Here is a 15,330-nt window from a genome sequence, read left to right as displayed (position 1 = left end):
CCTGATCACCCATGTCAGCAGTATTGGACAAAATATAGCTGTCTCCAAATAAAAGCGGAAATCCTAATTCTGATTTTTTTTTTCAATCATACCCATTTTAAGAGTAAAAGTAGGAAACCAACATCACAGCTTTTGTTACCGCCATCACCAAAACATAATATGTAATTCAAGGGCCTTTATCTGAACCTAATGGATGTAGCGGGCTTTGTTAGTTTGCCTGATTTTGTCATCCATTTCATTTTATGAGTTTTTTAATTTAAATGTATTAAAAAGGAATTGTTCCAAAGTCTTAAGTCCCAGAGGCCAAAAGAGATGACTATGTTTGGGGCTTACAAATATATGAAATTTTGCTTTGTAGACATGTTACTGTCTGCTAATACCATTTTCCTTTGCCCCTAGATAAATGAGATGTCGAAGGAAGTCACCAAATTGAAGGAGGCCTTGAACAGCCTCTCCCAGCTCTCCTACTCAACAAGCTCATCCAAAAGGCAGAGTCAGCAGCTGGAGGCGCTGCAGCAGCAAGTCAAACAGCTCCAGAACCAGCTGGCGGTGAGTGGGCTTGTTTCTGCTGCCTGGTTTGGGGTGGAGGGCCTGGCAGATTTCATACCATCTCAGCTGCTAGGGCAAGTGGGCGTGAACAAAAAGATTCCCAGCCCAAAGGAATGTACTTCAATGAGCAGTTGACTGATTTCTTCAGTGAGGGCAAAAGAGGGAGCCACTGGTGGAATTCCTGGTCGTTATCAGCAATGCAACGGGTCAGATATTCACTGGGAAGGAAAGAACCGACAGGACAGTAGGAGGAGGCTACGTGCTCACTCATACCCTAACTTTTTACCCCTTCTCCTTTTTCTGCAACAGGCTTTCCCCATCTCTGGCAGTGGCAAGAGCTTTTTCTTGTTAGGGGCCAGGATCTCTAGTAGTTGCATCTCTATATATCTGAAGCTGCTTCTTGGCCCCTCTCCTTATTTCACCCAGGAAAGCCCTTGCTTATCTAAATTTGTTTCCTGGGTCCATTGTAACAAATCACCACAAATTTGGTTTAAAACAACATGAGTGTATTATTTTACAGTTGCATTGAACTGAATTCCAAAATCACTTTCACTGGACTAACTTCAAGTTGTTGGCAGGGCTGGTTCCTCCTCGAGACTATAGGAGAAAATCAATTTCCTTGCCTTTTCCAGTACTAGAGGCTGCCTGCATTCTGTGGCTCATGGCCCCTTACTCCATCTTCGAGGCACATCACTCCAGCATCTGCTCAGTCTTCCCATCTCCTCCTTCAGCCTTTGATTTTCTTGCCTCCCTCTTATAAGGGCTCTTGCGATTACATCTAAAGCCAACCTAGATAATCCACGATAATCTCCCTCTCCATCTCAAAACCCTTAATTTCATCTGCAAGATGCCTTTTGCCATATAAAGTAACATTCACAGGTTCTGGGGATTAGGATGTGGACATCTTTCAAGAGCCATTATTTAGCTTACCACAATATCTGTTAAGGTTTGAGTTGGCATGGGTACATTCCGTTTTCTACCTAAAGTCCAGGGTTAGTCTGTCCTGGACTGTCTCTAGCTTCCATATACAAACAGAACATGGATTTGATGATTTCTTCGGAATAGACCTAACTGTAGTGAATTCAGGTTTCTGCAGTCCTTACTCTGGCTGGCCACAAAGTTCAATGCTAGCTTTGGAGGAAACAGCTCTAGAAATGGTGGATACTTAGGAGAAGCTGCTCTTTACTGTGTTCTGCAGGTCATTCTTCTCCTGATAAAATGGTATTACAGACTTGTAGATAAAGTGCTATTGGTTTATACAGTAATTCTTATAATTATGCAACATGTGTTTGTTGAGCTCTTACATCAGTATTATACATAGGGCTGATGATATAAAATGAGTAAGACTCAGTCCCTGCCCTCAAGGAGTTTATACTCTATATAAGTTATCAGCAAAGAGATGCCCAGCATACCGTGGGCATACAAAGGAAATGTGTCTACCCAATCTTGCTGAGTCATGAAAAGATTCCTACGGGAGTTACACTTGTGCTGAGTCTTGAAGGCCTGAGTAAGAATATGTTGTTACTTAGCAAGGACTGACATATGGCACTAGCTGGCTTTTGGGAACCTTGGTGAGAACCATTCCAGTGGAGTGGGGAGGAGGGTAGAATCTGGACCGCAGTAGACTGGCTGCTAGAGAAGTAAGTAGATAGGTATCTGGTGGGGCTAACCAGTCACAGTAGGGGTTAGGGGAAACCTGAAGCAAGTTTGCTGGAAAGATGGGAAGTGGTGGTTAGGGTGTGGGATGCTTTCAGTTGAGATTTCAGAGGTGGTAATGATAGAGGCAGGGCTACAACCATGACAGGAGTTGCTGAACCAAAGAGGAGCATGTTATTAAAGCTGAAGTTGAGGAACTGAGAGGTCCAGGTGTTAGATGGATCATTCACACAGATATCAAAGCCAAGCAAATGATGACAGAAGCAGTGATAGAAAGGAAGACAGATCAGAAGATAAAATCATAAATAATTGAGTAGAGGTTGCCGAAAGGTGGGGAGGGAACAACACAGAGAGAAATGCCAAATGTGCCTTCTTATGGTGTGAACTTAAAGGACGGGTTTTAAAGTGTCCCTTAATAACAGGAAAGATACCTCATACTCTGACACTGATGGGGGGAAGGAAGAATGGGTATTATGGACTTTTGTACATTTTTGAAGTAATCCATATATGATGGTCTCAATTTTCTTGATGAATTAGGAGGACAGGTTCTTAGAACAAGAGTTTCAGAGATAAGACCCTTGAAACAGCCACTGAGAGGAACTGGAGTAATAGCTCAAGGAGAAATAGAAGCATCAGCGGCTGTATTGAGGAACCACTGGAGATTGGGGCCACCACCCTCTTTGCCTTCTTGGTACACTGATAGCTAAATAATTGAGCTCCCCAAGGATTATACAATGCTGGCCATATAATGGGTAACCAATAATTCCCTTAAAAATAATAGGCTTTAAAAATTAAATTAGTACATATTTGGTCATTGTAGAAAAGTTGAAAATACAGAAAACTCTAACAAGTTCCTATAAATAAAAATTTTCCATAATTCAATAACTCTGAGATAATCACTTTTTACATTTGATATATTTCCTTGAAGTATTTACATTTAATGTAGCTGTATTTGCATAAGTATGTGTACATATATACACACACATATATACATATATACACACACACATATATAGACACACATACATACACACACACACACATACACACACACATATATATATATATTTTTTGAGACAGAGTTTTGCTCTGTCACCCACGCTGGAGTGCAGTGGCGTGATCTCGGCTCACTACAACCTCTGCCTCCCAGGTTCAAGCGATTCTCCTGCCTCAGCCTCCTGAGTAGCTGGGATTACAGGTACTGACTACTACGGCTGGCTAATTTTTGTATTTTTAGTAGAGACGGGGTTTCACCATGTTGTCCAGGCTGGTCTCAAACTCCTGACCTCAAGTGATCCACCCACCTCAGCCGCCCAAAGAGCATATATTTTTAAAACCAAATGTGGGATGATAATAACTCCTTTTTATACAGTTTTTTCTAGAGTTGACATACCAAGACTTTTTTCCCTAAGATGATTGACAAGTATTCAGAAATACACAAGCCAGTAAGGCCACAATTTTAGAAGCTTCCAGTGCTAGCATAAAGTGGAGGGGACCACTTGGGTAGCATTTGGCTGCAGCTTTCTCATAGTTTTTTGTTTTTGTTCTTTAAAGATCTCCTAAGCTCATTAATAATGTGAAATATTCCCTTTCTAGGAATGCAAGAAACAACACCAGGAGGTCATATCAGTTTACAGAATGCATCTTCTGTATGCTGTGCAGGTATGGTTATGCCCCTTGAAGTATCTGGACATCCTAAAGAAATACGGCAGCAGATGTTGACAGAACTCCCATCATTTAACTAGGAGAATGAACAAGAATTAGAGGAGAATCCTTTTCACTGGAAAGCCTGAATATGCCTTTTGCATTGCTTTGGATTCTGTGTCAGGAGCCTTGTGCCCTGTTTACCAGGAACAGCCCCATCTTTTAAAGCAGGGCCTCACTCTGTCATGCAGGCTGGAATGTAATGGCATAATCTCGCCTCACTGCAGCCTCGACCCACGGGCTCAAGTGATCCTCCCACCTTAGCCTCCCAAGTAGGTGGCATTACAGGTACCCACCACCGTACCTGGCTAATTTTTGTATTTTTTGTAGAGATGGGGCTTTGCCGTGTTGCCCAGGCTGTTCTCAAACTCCTGAGCTCAAGCAATCCACCCGCTTCGGCCTCCCAAAGTGCTGAGATTACACGCATGAGCCACCATGCCCCGCCCTCCCATCATTTATTGAGGAATGAGGGATGATGTGGTCCTCCACTGGGAGGACCGGGACTTTATTTTCCAGCAATGCTGATCTTCTTAGTTACCAGTGCTGCCTTGGCTCTATGATGCTTGGTGTTCTGGCTGCTGGACTCACATTTGCAACTGAGACCCCAGACAGCTTTTGCTGAGGGTTTTGGTAGACACTGCCACCTCATCTTCCAGCTGGATAAAGGCAGGGCCCTTTCTTTGACTCAGTTCCTCATAGAAATTTGGGAAATGATAGGGCTGACATTCCTGTGAAAGATGTGGGAATTAGCCCAGGTCTTCATTGCAGTCAGCCATCTCATTCCCCAGAGAAGAAAGTGCCATGGCTTAATTTAGGTTCTAATGAGTACCTTGTGTTTGAATATCCTAGGGCCAGATGGATGAAGATGTCCAGAAAGTACTGAAGCAAATCCTTACCATGTGTAAAAACCAGTCTCAAAAGAAGTAAAGTGGATTCCTTGGCAGGACACTGCCCCTTGTCATCCGTCTTTGTGTTAGATCCAGAGTTGTCGGCAGCTGCTGCCATTGTTCTCATTCGTGGTATGCACTGTGGCCTAGCGTAGCTTCTTCCCTTTCCAAAGGTTTCTGAGGACTTCTCCCAGGAGAAGACTGCCCGCCTCAGAACTGCTTAGAGACTTCAAACCAGCAGAGGTGAAAGTCCCTGTCATCCCTTCAGATTCCAGAGCTGGGATCAGCCATGCCCAGAGGTCTGGTCCTGATGCTGGCAGGGGGGCCCCCTCCTCCATCCCTGACTGGCTGAGTGGCTTTATCACCACCGAGTGATGTGCTGAGGCCTCCTGCAGTGAATGCTCCTTCCATTCCTGTACTCGGGCAGTGCCATTCAGCACAGGAGAGCTATTTTTGCCTTTGGCTTTCCATTCCAAAACATGATTTAATTTCTAACTAAATTAGTATGGCACTAGTTATGAAGTATCTGCTTAAAACCCTTCATCATGATATCCTGTGGATTTAAAAACTCTAATTCCATGTTTTCTTCCCATCTGCCTTATATATCTCATCACCCTGCTTATCAATATTCAGTTTGATGAGCACTATTAACTAAAATATGAAACTTAAAAACAAAAGCAAGTTGTCCTTAAAAGTTCTTTTTTTAAGTAAATTGTTGACATACTGCAAATTTTCTATGCAAACTTGCCTCCTGCTGTTATCCGTGAAGCTCAGGAAATCCAAACATTTGTGTTTCAACAAGGGACAGTAAACTGTGTGTTTACAGCCAAAAGAAATGCCTCATAGTTCTTAACCTCAACTTTTGTAAAAGTATTTTTTTCTCTGTAATATTTTTATTGGCTCATAAAGATGTTTTCATATCTAAACTCCTAAATAAGTGAAATTACAGTAGATTATATTAACAAAATACTTTTTAGGTAGCCATGCTTGAGACTTTTTAAAAATATAACTTTTTCCTTAAAGTTTTCAGCTATAGCAAAAGGTAGTTATGTATGCCAGACCTAATAGGAGCTGCCACCAACACCCCTAGAACTTTCAGCCATGGTGTCTTCAGAATTGTAGCGCATTTCTGAATCTAGCAAATCCTCCTTTTACCCGTTGAATGTTTTGAATGCCCTGACTCTACCAGCGCCCATAAATGATCTCTGGAAGGACTGTTAGTACCAATCTGTTTTTCAACTTTGAAGCTAAAAACCCTGATATGGTAATATTATGGTGCATAGCAGAGGTCTCGGAAAAAAAATATTTCTGTTCACTTTACTTTCAGGTTAAAAATGTTTCTAACACGCTTGCAACTTCCCTTATGGCATTAATCTTGTTGAGGGAGAGAGACAGAATCCAGGACTCTCCAAAGTATTTAACTGAAAGTAGGGCCTGCTCTGACAGGGCCCACGTCCCACAAGGCTGCCTGGCCTCAGTGGGTGCTTGGCTGTGCTGGATGATATGTTGATCTGTATTGGATAAGGACCAATGACAGCAAAGCAAAAATGGCTTTAAAGCTTGGTGTTACTTTTCTTAAGTTGTTTAATTATAGTTAAGCAATTTCAAAAATGCTCCAAAGAAATGTGAAAGGACCTTTTGTCACAGCACTTCAGAAAATACACAACAGCCCCTTCTGCCCCCACACAGAAATGCTGCAGAGGATATAAAACTTGAGACATTTTTGTAGGATGCCTGACGAGGTGTAGCCTTTTATCTTGTTTCCGGATGCATATTTATTACGAGTACTCTGGTTAAATATTGAAAAGTTATATGCTGTAGTTTTTAGTATTTTGTCTTTGTAATTTACAGAAGTTATTGGAGAAAATAAACTTGTTTCATTTTGCATTTCTGGTGTTGATTTTTGGTGTATTCGGAAGCATATCTGTGTGGCTTCTGAAGATCAGTTCAATAGCATTTCAGTGTGATGAGTTTTCTAATCTGTGCTATGCTCAGCTGGTATGAGTTGTCCACACTGTCTCACACAAAGTCTCACATCATTTCCTTTTCCCAGCTCTTGGATTCGCCCTGAGCTCTGCCCTGAGTATCAGCAGCTTTGGGGCAGTTGAATCACAGTTGCCTTTAATTCACAATTGCCTCTCATTTAATCTGCAGTCTGTTTAACTGTTTGGAAGCCTCCACTGCATTTTTTTTCCCTCTTGCTTCTTGCTTTTTTTGAAAAAATTATACATACACACAGTAAAAAAAAAAAAAAAAAAAAAAAAAAAATCCAGATACATTTTCCTGCCCCATTACAAAGACAATTCGATTCATTCCTGACAAAACTCTTGTCAGGTGAATTCTGGCAAGGTTAAAATCATAATTAAAATTGTTGCAGGTTATAATCATAATTAAAATTACATGAAATAGGTACAGCTACTTAAGAAGTTAGCATTGTTTATCATACTCCAATGTAACAAGGCCATTTCCCTTCACTTACAACATGATTCCACCTCTACTTCAGTTTCATTGTGCCTTCCTACTATACACTGAAACTTTATTTCAAAGAAAGCATGTGTGTGATACTCAATTGAACCTTTTATTTCAACTGTGGCCAACCAGACAACTCAGAAGGTGACTTCATGGGGACACTCAGCTGGAGGAAACTGAGATAAACCCAAACCAGTCATCTCTGATGGACAGAAACACCTCATAAGGCAAAATTGGGATATGAAAAGAAACTCTCCTGCCTCCACAATTAGATAGCAGCTGAGATTGTAGGACAAATGAAAGGAACCACAAATAAATCTTTCTCTTACTCCCCAATCCTTAGTGCATCTACCCAGAAGCAACATCTAGTAAGTTTCTTCGGTGACCTGAGACATTCTCTGTCTATATGTACATGTAGGCAGGTATTTTTCTTTCTTCTTTAAATATCTTGGAGATTATTCTCTGTCAGCATACACATCTCATTCTTTTTAACTGCTGAATAAAATTGCATAGTATGGTGCTATATTTTATCTTGATAATTCCACATTATGGACATTTAATTGCTTCCAGTATTGCAGCTACAAAAATGATGCAATGACTATCCTATATATGTATGTATATCTTTACACGTGTAAGGATTTTTTGAATTTTCAAATTGCTCATTTTCACATTAGCTTCCATCAAGATATGGGCAGAAAAAAAATGAATAGAATATTGTTCGTATCATCACATTGAGAAAGAATGGCCTTTCCCTTCATGTTGTTTGAATAAGAGTCATTAATTTGTTTTCCTTACATACACTTTAAGACAAACTCCAAAGCCTTTAATAATTAAACCCACCCATCTTCAGATACACACATGATACGCTGTGAGGGGAAAACACTCCCCGAACATGTTGAAGCACAACATTTTGCAATGCAGCATAACAAGAATATTGGGTGCCGACAGTAGCAGAAACATTATGCAACAAAGATTGGGGTCATTTTTTGAGCAAAGTTAAGCAGCAGACTGCAAGGCCAAGAGTGAGCTGAAAAAAGCCACAGACCAGGGCTTTCACAAGAGTGGCAATTTTCTATTCACCAGATCAGGGCAGAGATTTGTCAAGCATTATGGGAGCATGTGACATATTTGAGAAACAAAAGAACAAGGGCTCAGTGAGCCATAGGAGCTGGGCAAGGGAACAATCAACATGGGTTCCAGCAGATGGAAAGGCTCCTTTGAGGAGTAAAGCCCCCACGAGGTGAGTAGGAGGAAAGCAGAGACATTCCTGCATACTTACTATAAAGCAGGCTCTAAAATGGGAAGAAACAGCATATTCAAGAACCGTAACTGGATGTACCAGATTATAAAGTGGAGGATACATAAGAGTATTAGTCCGTTTTCATGCTGCTGATAAAAACATACCCAAGACTGGGCAATTTACAAAAGAAAGGTTTCATGGACTTACAGTTCCACGTGGCTAGGGAGGCCTCTCAGTCATGGCAGAAGGCAAGGAGGAGCAAGTTACGTCTTAAATGGATGGCAGCAGGCAAAGAGAGAGCTTGTGCAGGGAAACTCCCGTTTTTAAAACCATCAGATCTTGTAAGACTTATCCACTATCACAAGAACAGCATGGGAAAGACCCACCCTCATGATTCAATTATCTCCCACCACGTTCCCCCCACAACATGTGAGAATTCAAGATGAGATTTGGGTGGGGACACAGCCAAACCATATCAGTAAGGGATAGAAAGGAGCAGGACACGGTCAAATGATGTAAGCTGCTAACAGCCAGGAGAAGAGGGCTCCTTATGTGTCACCTCCATATGTTTTTAAAACCATGCATTTAAGTTACACACTCTAGTAGGCAGAATAAGTCCTCCCAAAGACATCCATGTCCTAATCCTCAGAACCTGTGAATATGTTAGCTGTGAATCTAACCTGTGAATAAGTTACATGACAAGGAGGAATTAAGGTTGCTGATAGAATTAAGCCTGCTAGTCTGCTGACCTTTAAATAAGATTATCCAGGTGGGCCCAGTATAACAAGAGGGGTCTTTTAAAAATGGAAAGAAGGGTCAGAGATTTGAAGATGCTGCATTGCTGCTGGCTTTGAAGATGAAGACAACAAATCAAGGAATGCAGCCAGGCTCTAGAGGCTGGAAAAGGTAAGAAAAAATTTTCTCCTTGAGCTCCCAGAAGGAGCCACCCTTGCAGACAGCTTGTCTTTAGCCCAGTGACACCCATTTCAGACTTTCAACCTCCAGAATTATACAATAATAAAGTTGTGGTTTGTTAAGCCACTGAGTTTGTGGTGACATTACAGCAACAATAGGAAACTGATACACACAGGGAGAATCTCTACTAATGGAGTTCCTAAAGGTCATTTGTAGTTTATTTTTTTATTTTATTTTTTTTAACACTGGTATAGCCCAGGCACTGTGCTGAATGCTAAAGGCTCAATGATAACAACTCCTGCTCACGAGGAGCTCACAGCTGGCCAATCAGGGCCTGCTACCTAGCAGGTATTCTGTATTCATTGAGTGGGTAGATGAATATTTAGACGGATGAATTGCCTATAAGGCCCTCCATGACCTGATGCCCCACTACTTTACTGACACAGTCTTTTGTCTCTTTCCTCCTCATTCTTACTACCCTTTGCTGTTCTTTGACCCCATTAAACTTGTTTCTGCCTCAGGGCTTTTGCACTTGCTGTTAACATCTTAGAATGTTCTTCTCCTAGATATTTGCACAATTTGTTGCATGATTTGAGGTATCTTCTCAATGTCATCTTGTCAGAGAGGCCCTGTTTAACTACACTATGTAAGATAGCACACCCCTCCCGCCATGGCCACATCACCTTCTAAATCCCTTACCTGGTTTTATTTTTCTCCATAACTGTTTATCACGTTTTCTTTTTCTTTTCTTTTTTTTTAAGATGGATTCTTGCTCTTGTCACCCAGGCTGGAGTGCAATGGAACAATCTCGGCTCACTGCAACCTCTGCCTCCCACGTTCAAGCAATTCTCCTGCCTCAGCCTCCCAAGTAGCTGAGATTACAGGCACCCGCCACCACACCCAGCTAATTTTTTACTTTTAGTAGAGATGGGGTTTTGCCATGTTGGCCAGGCTGGTCTCAAAATCCTGATCTGGTGATCCACCCGCCTTGGCCTCCCAAAGTGCTGGGATTACAGGCGTGAGCCACTGCGCCCAGCCCACTTTTTCTTAAGGTGACTCTTCTGGCTAAGGGAGTGAGTGAGTCCTGAAATCCAGCCCACTCTCTGTTCCCAAAGCTGTACTCCTTAGCAGGGGTCTGAGTCTGGCTGGAGGAAAAGGCTTTTTCCAAATTCATACACTGTCACTGCATACTCGCTAAGCCTTGTGCCTTTTTGTAACTTGCAGAGACACCGTACTGTTTACTGGCAGCTCTGTTTTTCTTCATCTAGTAGAATATAAATTCCTGGAAAGCAAAATCATTATCTTATTTGTTCACTTTTGCTTTCCTACTGCTTAGAACATTATCTGGCACATAGTAGGTATTCCACAAATATTTTTGTCTGGGTGGATGGATAGATGTATGGAGATTGGAGAAACTTGCAAATAAACAGAAGTGCCAGTACAATGTGAGAGTCATGATGAGATTGTGGACAGGATACTGCGAGGGCTCAGAAGCAAGGCATCTAACCCTCTCTTGAGAGGCCATAAAAATGTGTTCCAAGCGAAAGTTTATTTGGATTTCCTTGCCTTAAATTTCACAGTTCTGGGATAAGAATAGCTTGGAGATAATCACATTTGATTTGGGGTTGTAAGAGCCTAGAAAAACCCTCCATACTGCTTCCTGTATGCAATTTCTGCAAGAGCAATGCTTGCCACCTCAACCTCCGGATGAGGGGAGGGAATGTGAATACACACGGTGGAAACGCACTAGCCACTTAGATTAGTGGGATGCCATTCTAGAGTTAGTGAACAAACCTAAAAGTGTATATACTACAACTAAAGCTTACATTTGGGGGACAGGGTTAACATGACAAGGAAAGAAATACCAAAAAACTTCAAGAGTCCTCAAAGTTCTGGCTGGACGGTGGCTCACACCTGTAATCCCGGCACTTTGGGAGGCTGAGGCAGGCAGATCACCTGAGGTCAGGAGTTCGAGACCAGCCTGGCCAACACAGTGAAACCCTGTCTCTACTAAAAATACAAAAACTAGACAGACAGTAGTGGCACACATCTGTAATCCCAGCTACTCGGGAGGCTGAGGCAGCAGAATTGCTTGAACCCGGGAGGCAGAGGTTGCACTGAGCCAAGATCACACCACTGCACTCCAACCTGGGCCACAGAGTGAGACTCTGTCTCAAAAAAAGAAAAAAAATAGTCGCCAAAGTTATTTTATTTTGATTTATAATTTTTACAGATGCAGGCAACATGCTTCCGGTCAGAGCTAATGAAATGGAGGCCGAATTAGAGCGTTGGCTTTAGGAATGGGAATTCAGTGCCTGTTCTGGTTCTTCTCTTCACAATTATCAGCAAAAGCAAAGGTTTAGAAAAGAGACATTACCTTTAATATACTTAGAAACAATCTCACAGCCATTTCCTAGAATGAAAGAACATTAAAACCTTTCAATTTGATGACCAACTTAACAAGGGGTAAAAGAAATAAATGTTGGAGAACAGGAAACAGGTTCTTCCTTTTTACTCCCATACATGTTAAATACTGTTCATAGAGTCACAAAAATCGTTTACCCCTTACAGAAACCTGGAACCAGAAGGCCCTTCAGAAAGCAAGTGGTACAAAAACCTTCACCGTATAGGCAAGAAAATTGGGACCCACTGGCCGTGACTCGGCCCAGGCTACAGAGTCAAAACCAGAACCTTGACATTCTGAAATCAGGTTCATTGCTGTCATCATTGTTCCATGCTGAGAGTTTTCTTAGGAAAAAGAATAAAGTGGGGGAATCTTTCCAAAATTGTGACTATGGAGCTCGAAAGTACAGATTTAAATCTTGAGTTAACAGACCATACAGGTTTTACTTAAGAGATATTCAAGAAAACTCATTTAAATAACTCCTCCAACCTAACTCCAAAAAGGCTTTCTTGGCAGTCTTGGATCAATGGCAATTAAACTTCCAGCCTAGAGCTGGAAATAACAAACATCAAACGTAAACACCATCTTTCACATTCTCAGTGTTCTCCTTGTCTCTCTACCTAGTCTGCTCTTTTCTGAAAACAACTGGGACACATTCACTCCAACTTGACTTGCCATGGGCCTAGTCTATGATAGGGTTCATAATAACATCCTTCAACATAGCGTTGCAAGAGCTGGCGCTGTTTGTTTGGGTATGGCCACAATTGCCTCTGCACCTTGTGTGTATTACACACACTGTGTATTCCATGCCAACGAAGGGGTAAGATATGGCTGCATTATTTAGGGCTAAGTGCTAAATAAATAATGAACAGCTAACCATTAGCAGATCTAGTAGTCGATTTCTTACCCTACTCTCTTCCTGCAATCAGCTTTCCTAACCATGCCTAGCTCCAATCTTACTGGGTAACACAGACGGTGCCAGCACAGTCAACAGCCATATCTAAGCCTTTCCTCTGGGGTCCATAAAAACAAAACTCCCGAGGAGCTGTGGGGGTGCACCGTGGCCAGGGATCGTCGCCGAATACAGCCCGCACACGTCGCAGCTTTAAATAAGTAGGGCCGTGGGGCCCGGCGCTCCCTTCCATCCTTGGACGGAATGTATCTTCTCTTCCTACGCCTTCACCTCCGAGGGGTAAGGTCTCGTGAGATACAATATGCAGACGCCAATTTTGGGGCGAGCCGGAGGCCGTGCCCGTCTAACCTGCGGTGACGGGAAAGCGGAGGGTAAGGCAAGAGCTGCTGTAGGCGCCAGCCAACAGGGACTCTCCGAACCGGAAGTGCCCCGCGTCGCCATGGCTACAGGCGCTCCCAGCAGAACCCGTAGCGTTCCGTTCCCATGGCAACGGTATTGTCTCCTGGGCCGGACCCGGGTCGCGGAAGGTAACTGGGGACCTCGCAGGCTGTGCAGCTTTCGCGAGGCACCGCTTTGGCGCCCGGACCGAGGTGCGCCAGGGTCAGGAGGCCGACGCAGCGGGAGGAAGCAGCGCAGTCGGGCTCAGGGAGCTGGGAGGCTGGTTCCGGGGCGTGGTTGCCCCGCCTTGAGCCAGGTGCGCCTTGCGCACTCGCGCGTTCTCTTAGAGCCTCCGCGGCAGAGAGGCTCTCAGAGCTCGACCTGCGGAGTCAGGGCTTACAGATTTGCCGCGGAACCACAGCGGGAAAAGAGGAGCGATTCGTCCCTGAGGGGTTCAGGGCGGTGCGGAACGTCATAGGAACAGAGTCCGGGAGTTTGAGAGATCAGAACTCCTTGTTGTGGGCATAGTGTTTAAAGTGGAGGTTAAAGAGAGGAATTAGTGAGTCTCCCTTTCTGATTTTCGGATAATGGATGCTCTGGAGCCTGGATCAGAAAGCCTCTCAGGGCTCGGCGGGAATTAGTGATTCTGGAGGGTGAAAAGAGAGGCGACTTGGTGGATGTTAACATTCAATAAGTAACTGCGTTCGATTTGGATTTGATTTAAGCGACTGGCATAGCCTTCCTTGAGAGTTGAATTTCACAAATACTGTATTTAGAAATCACATTTTTCGTCATGTGCTTCCGAGGTTTCCCCCATCATCTAACAGCAACAACTAAAACAGACACATGAATTTCATTTTATTGTTTTATTTTGAGACGGAGTCTCGCTCTGTCGCCCAGGCTGGAGTGCAGTGGCGCAATCTCCGCCTCCCGGGTTCAAGCGATTCTCCTGCCTCAACCTCCAGAGTAGCTGGAACTACAGGCGTGCACCACCACAGCCGACTATATTTTGTATTTTTAGTAGAGACGGGGTTTCACCCTGTTGGCCAGGCTGGTCTCGAACTCCTGAACTCGGGTGATCCACCCGCCTCGGCTTCCCACAGTGCTGGGATTACAGGCGTGAGCCTCTGTACCCGCCTTGTGACCCCTTTACTAGAATCTGCTATTAATTAGTGAAATGACCCCAGGGGGAAAAAAAAAGGCAGAATTAACCAATACACTGGCTGTGCTTCGTTTACCACTGAGAGTTGGTTGCTTTGCTTAAATCCATCACGCCGTCAGACCTGCAAAAACAATATCTGAGTTAAGTAGGTGACCATAGTTTTGATGACCCAGGAACAGTAAATGTGTTTGCTTTGAGACATAAAGGCCAAGGATTTTGGAGAAGTAGGGTGGAGTTGAAATTAGGGGAAAGAAATTTAACTTAGACATTTAATTTGGCAAATGTCTGTTTTCCAGCAGTCTCCATATCTGAGTATGCGTAGTCTGTGGATTTAGGATGGGTTATATATTCGAGCAGTTTTAGTTTAATGTTAATAGCAAACCAGAGGGGGAAAATAGAACAGACACCCAGCCTTTTCTCTCAAAGCTGACCTTACCTGATTCTTGGTAGGAAGAAGATGCAAGCCAGCCCCATCCGTATCCCAACTGTTAGCAATGACATCGACTGGGATTTCTGCTTCCGTATGTAAGTATCACAGCATTTTGACATCACAGGTACTCACTGGGCTGAAACACTGGGACCTCCTGCTTAAGGCAAGCCTGGGTGAGGAGCTTTGCATGAGAAGCAAGCGTTCACGACCAGCCTGACCAACATGGTGAAACCCCGTCTCTACTAAAAATACAAAAATTAGCTGGGCGGTAGTGGCACGCGACTGTAATTCCAGCTACTCGGGAGGCTGAGGCAGGAGAATAGCTGAACCCGGAGGCAGAGGTTGCGGTGGGCTGAGATTCCATCACTGCACTCCAGTCTGGGCAATAGAGACCCTGTCTCAAAAAAAAATAATAATAAAATAAAATAAAATAAAAAAGAAGGTTGTGTTTCTGATGTGCTTTAATAATGATTCTGCTATAATATCTGTTTGTATTTACAACCTATGCATGATAGAAGATTGCTTTTTCCCGACTTAAGGAAATTTTAAAAGTTTTTAAAATAAAAATAGATTAGTTATAACAAGATTGGCAAAATTGTAGAGAGTTAGCTATAACAAAGTTA

General features: G+C 43.1%; 2 protein-coding genes across 35 annotated transcripts in view; both read left to right on the top strand.

Moving 5' to 3' along the window:
* The window catches only part of RAI14 (retinoic acid induced 14), a 176,741-nt gene extending 170,058 nt beyond the window's left edge, over positions 1-6,683 (top strand). For all 22 annotated transcript variants that reach the window (XM_016953458.3, XM_016953450.3, XM_063811334.1 and 19 more), the window contains 3 exons: positions 400-549; positions 3,802-3,867; positions 4,759-6,683. In XM_016953458.3, the coding sequence (XP_016808947.1) occupies positions 400-549; positions 3,802-3,867; positions 4,759-4,836 (294 nt within the window). In that variant the 3' untranslated portion in view covers positions 4,837-6,683. The remainder of the gene's footprint in view (positions 1-399; positions 550-3,801; positions 3,868-4,758) is intronic.
* A 4,273-nt stretch (positions 6,684-10,956) lies between these two features.
* The window catches only part of TTC23L (tetratricopeptide repeat domain 23 like), a 62,583-nt gene continuing 58,209 nt past the window's right edge, over positions 10,957-15,330 (top strand). For 2 of the 13 annotated variants that reach the window (XR_010157260.1, XR_010157259.1), the window contains exons 1-2: positions 13,232-13,327; positions 14,728-14,802. Coding sequence is in view for 9 of the 13 variants with exons in the window: in XM_009449317.5 (XP_009447592.2) it covers positions 13,039-13,327; positions 14,728-14,802 (364 nt within the window). In the remaining 4 variants the exon portion in view is untranslated. Of the gene's footprint in view, positions 13,432-14,727; positions 14,803-15,330 lie in introns of all 13 variants that reach the window. The other 11 variants (XM_016953463.4, XM_009449317.5, XM_063811343.1 and 8 more) reach the window with 11 other exon arrangements.

Source organism: Pan troglodytes, chromosome 4 (genome assembly GCF_028858775.2).
Source record: "Pan troglodytes isolate AG18354 chromosome 4, NHGRI_mPanTro3-v2.0_pri, whole genome shotgun sequence".
Taxonomy (NCBI): Eukaryota; Metazoa; Chordata; class Mammalia; order Primates; family Hominidae; genus Pan; species Pan troglodytes.
This window is presented reverse-complemented; position numbering and strand designations above follow the sequence as displayed.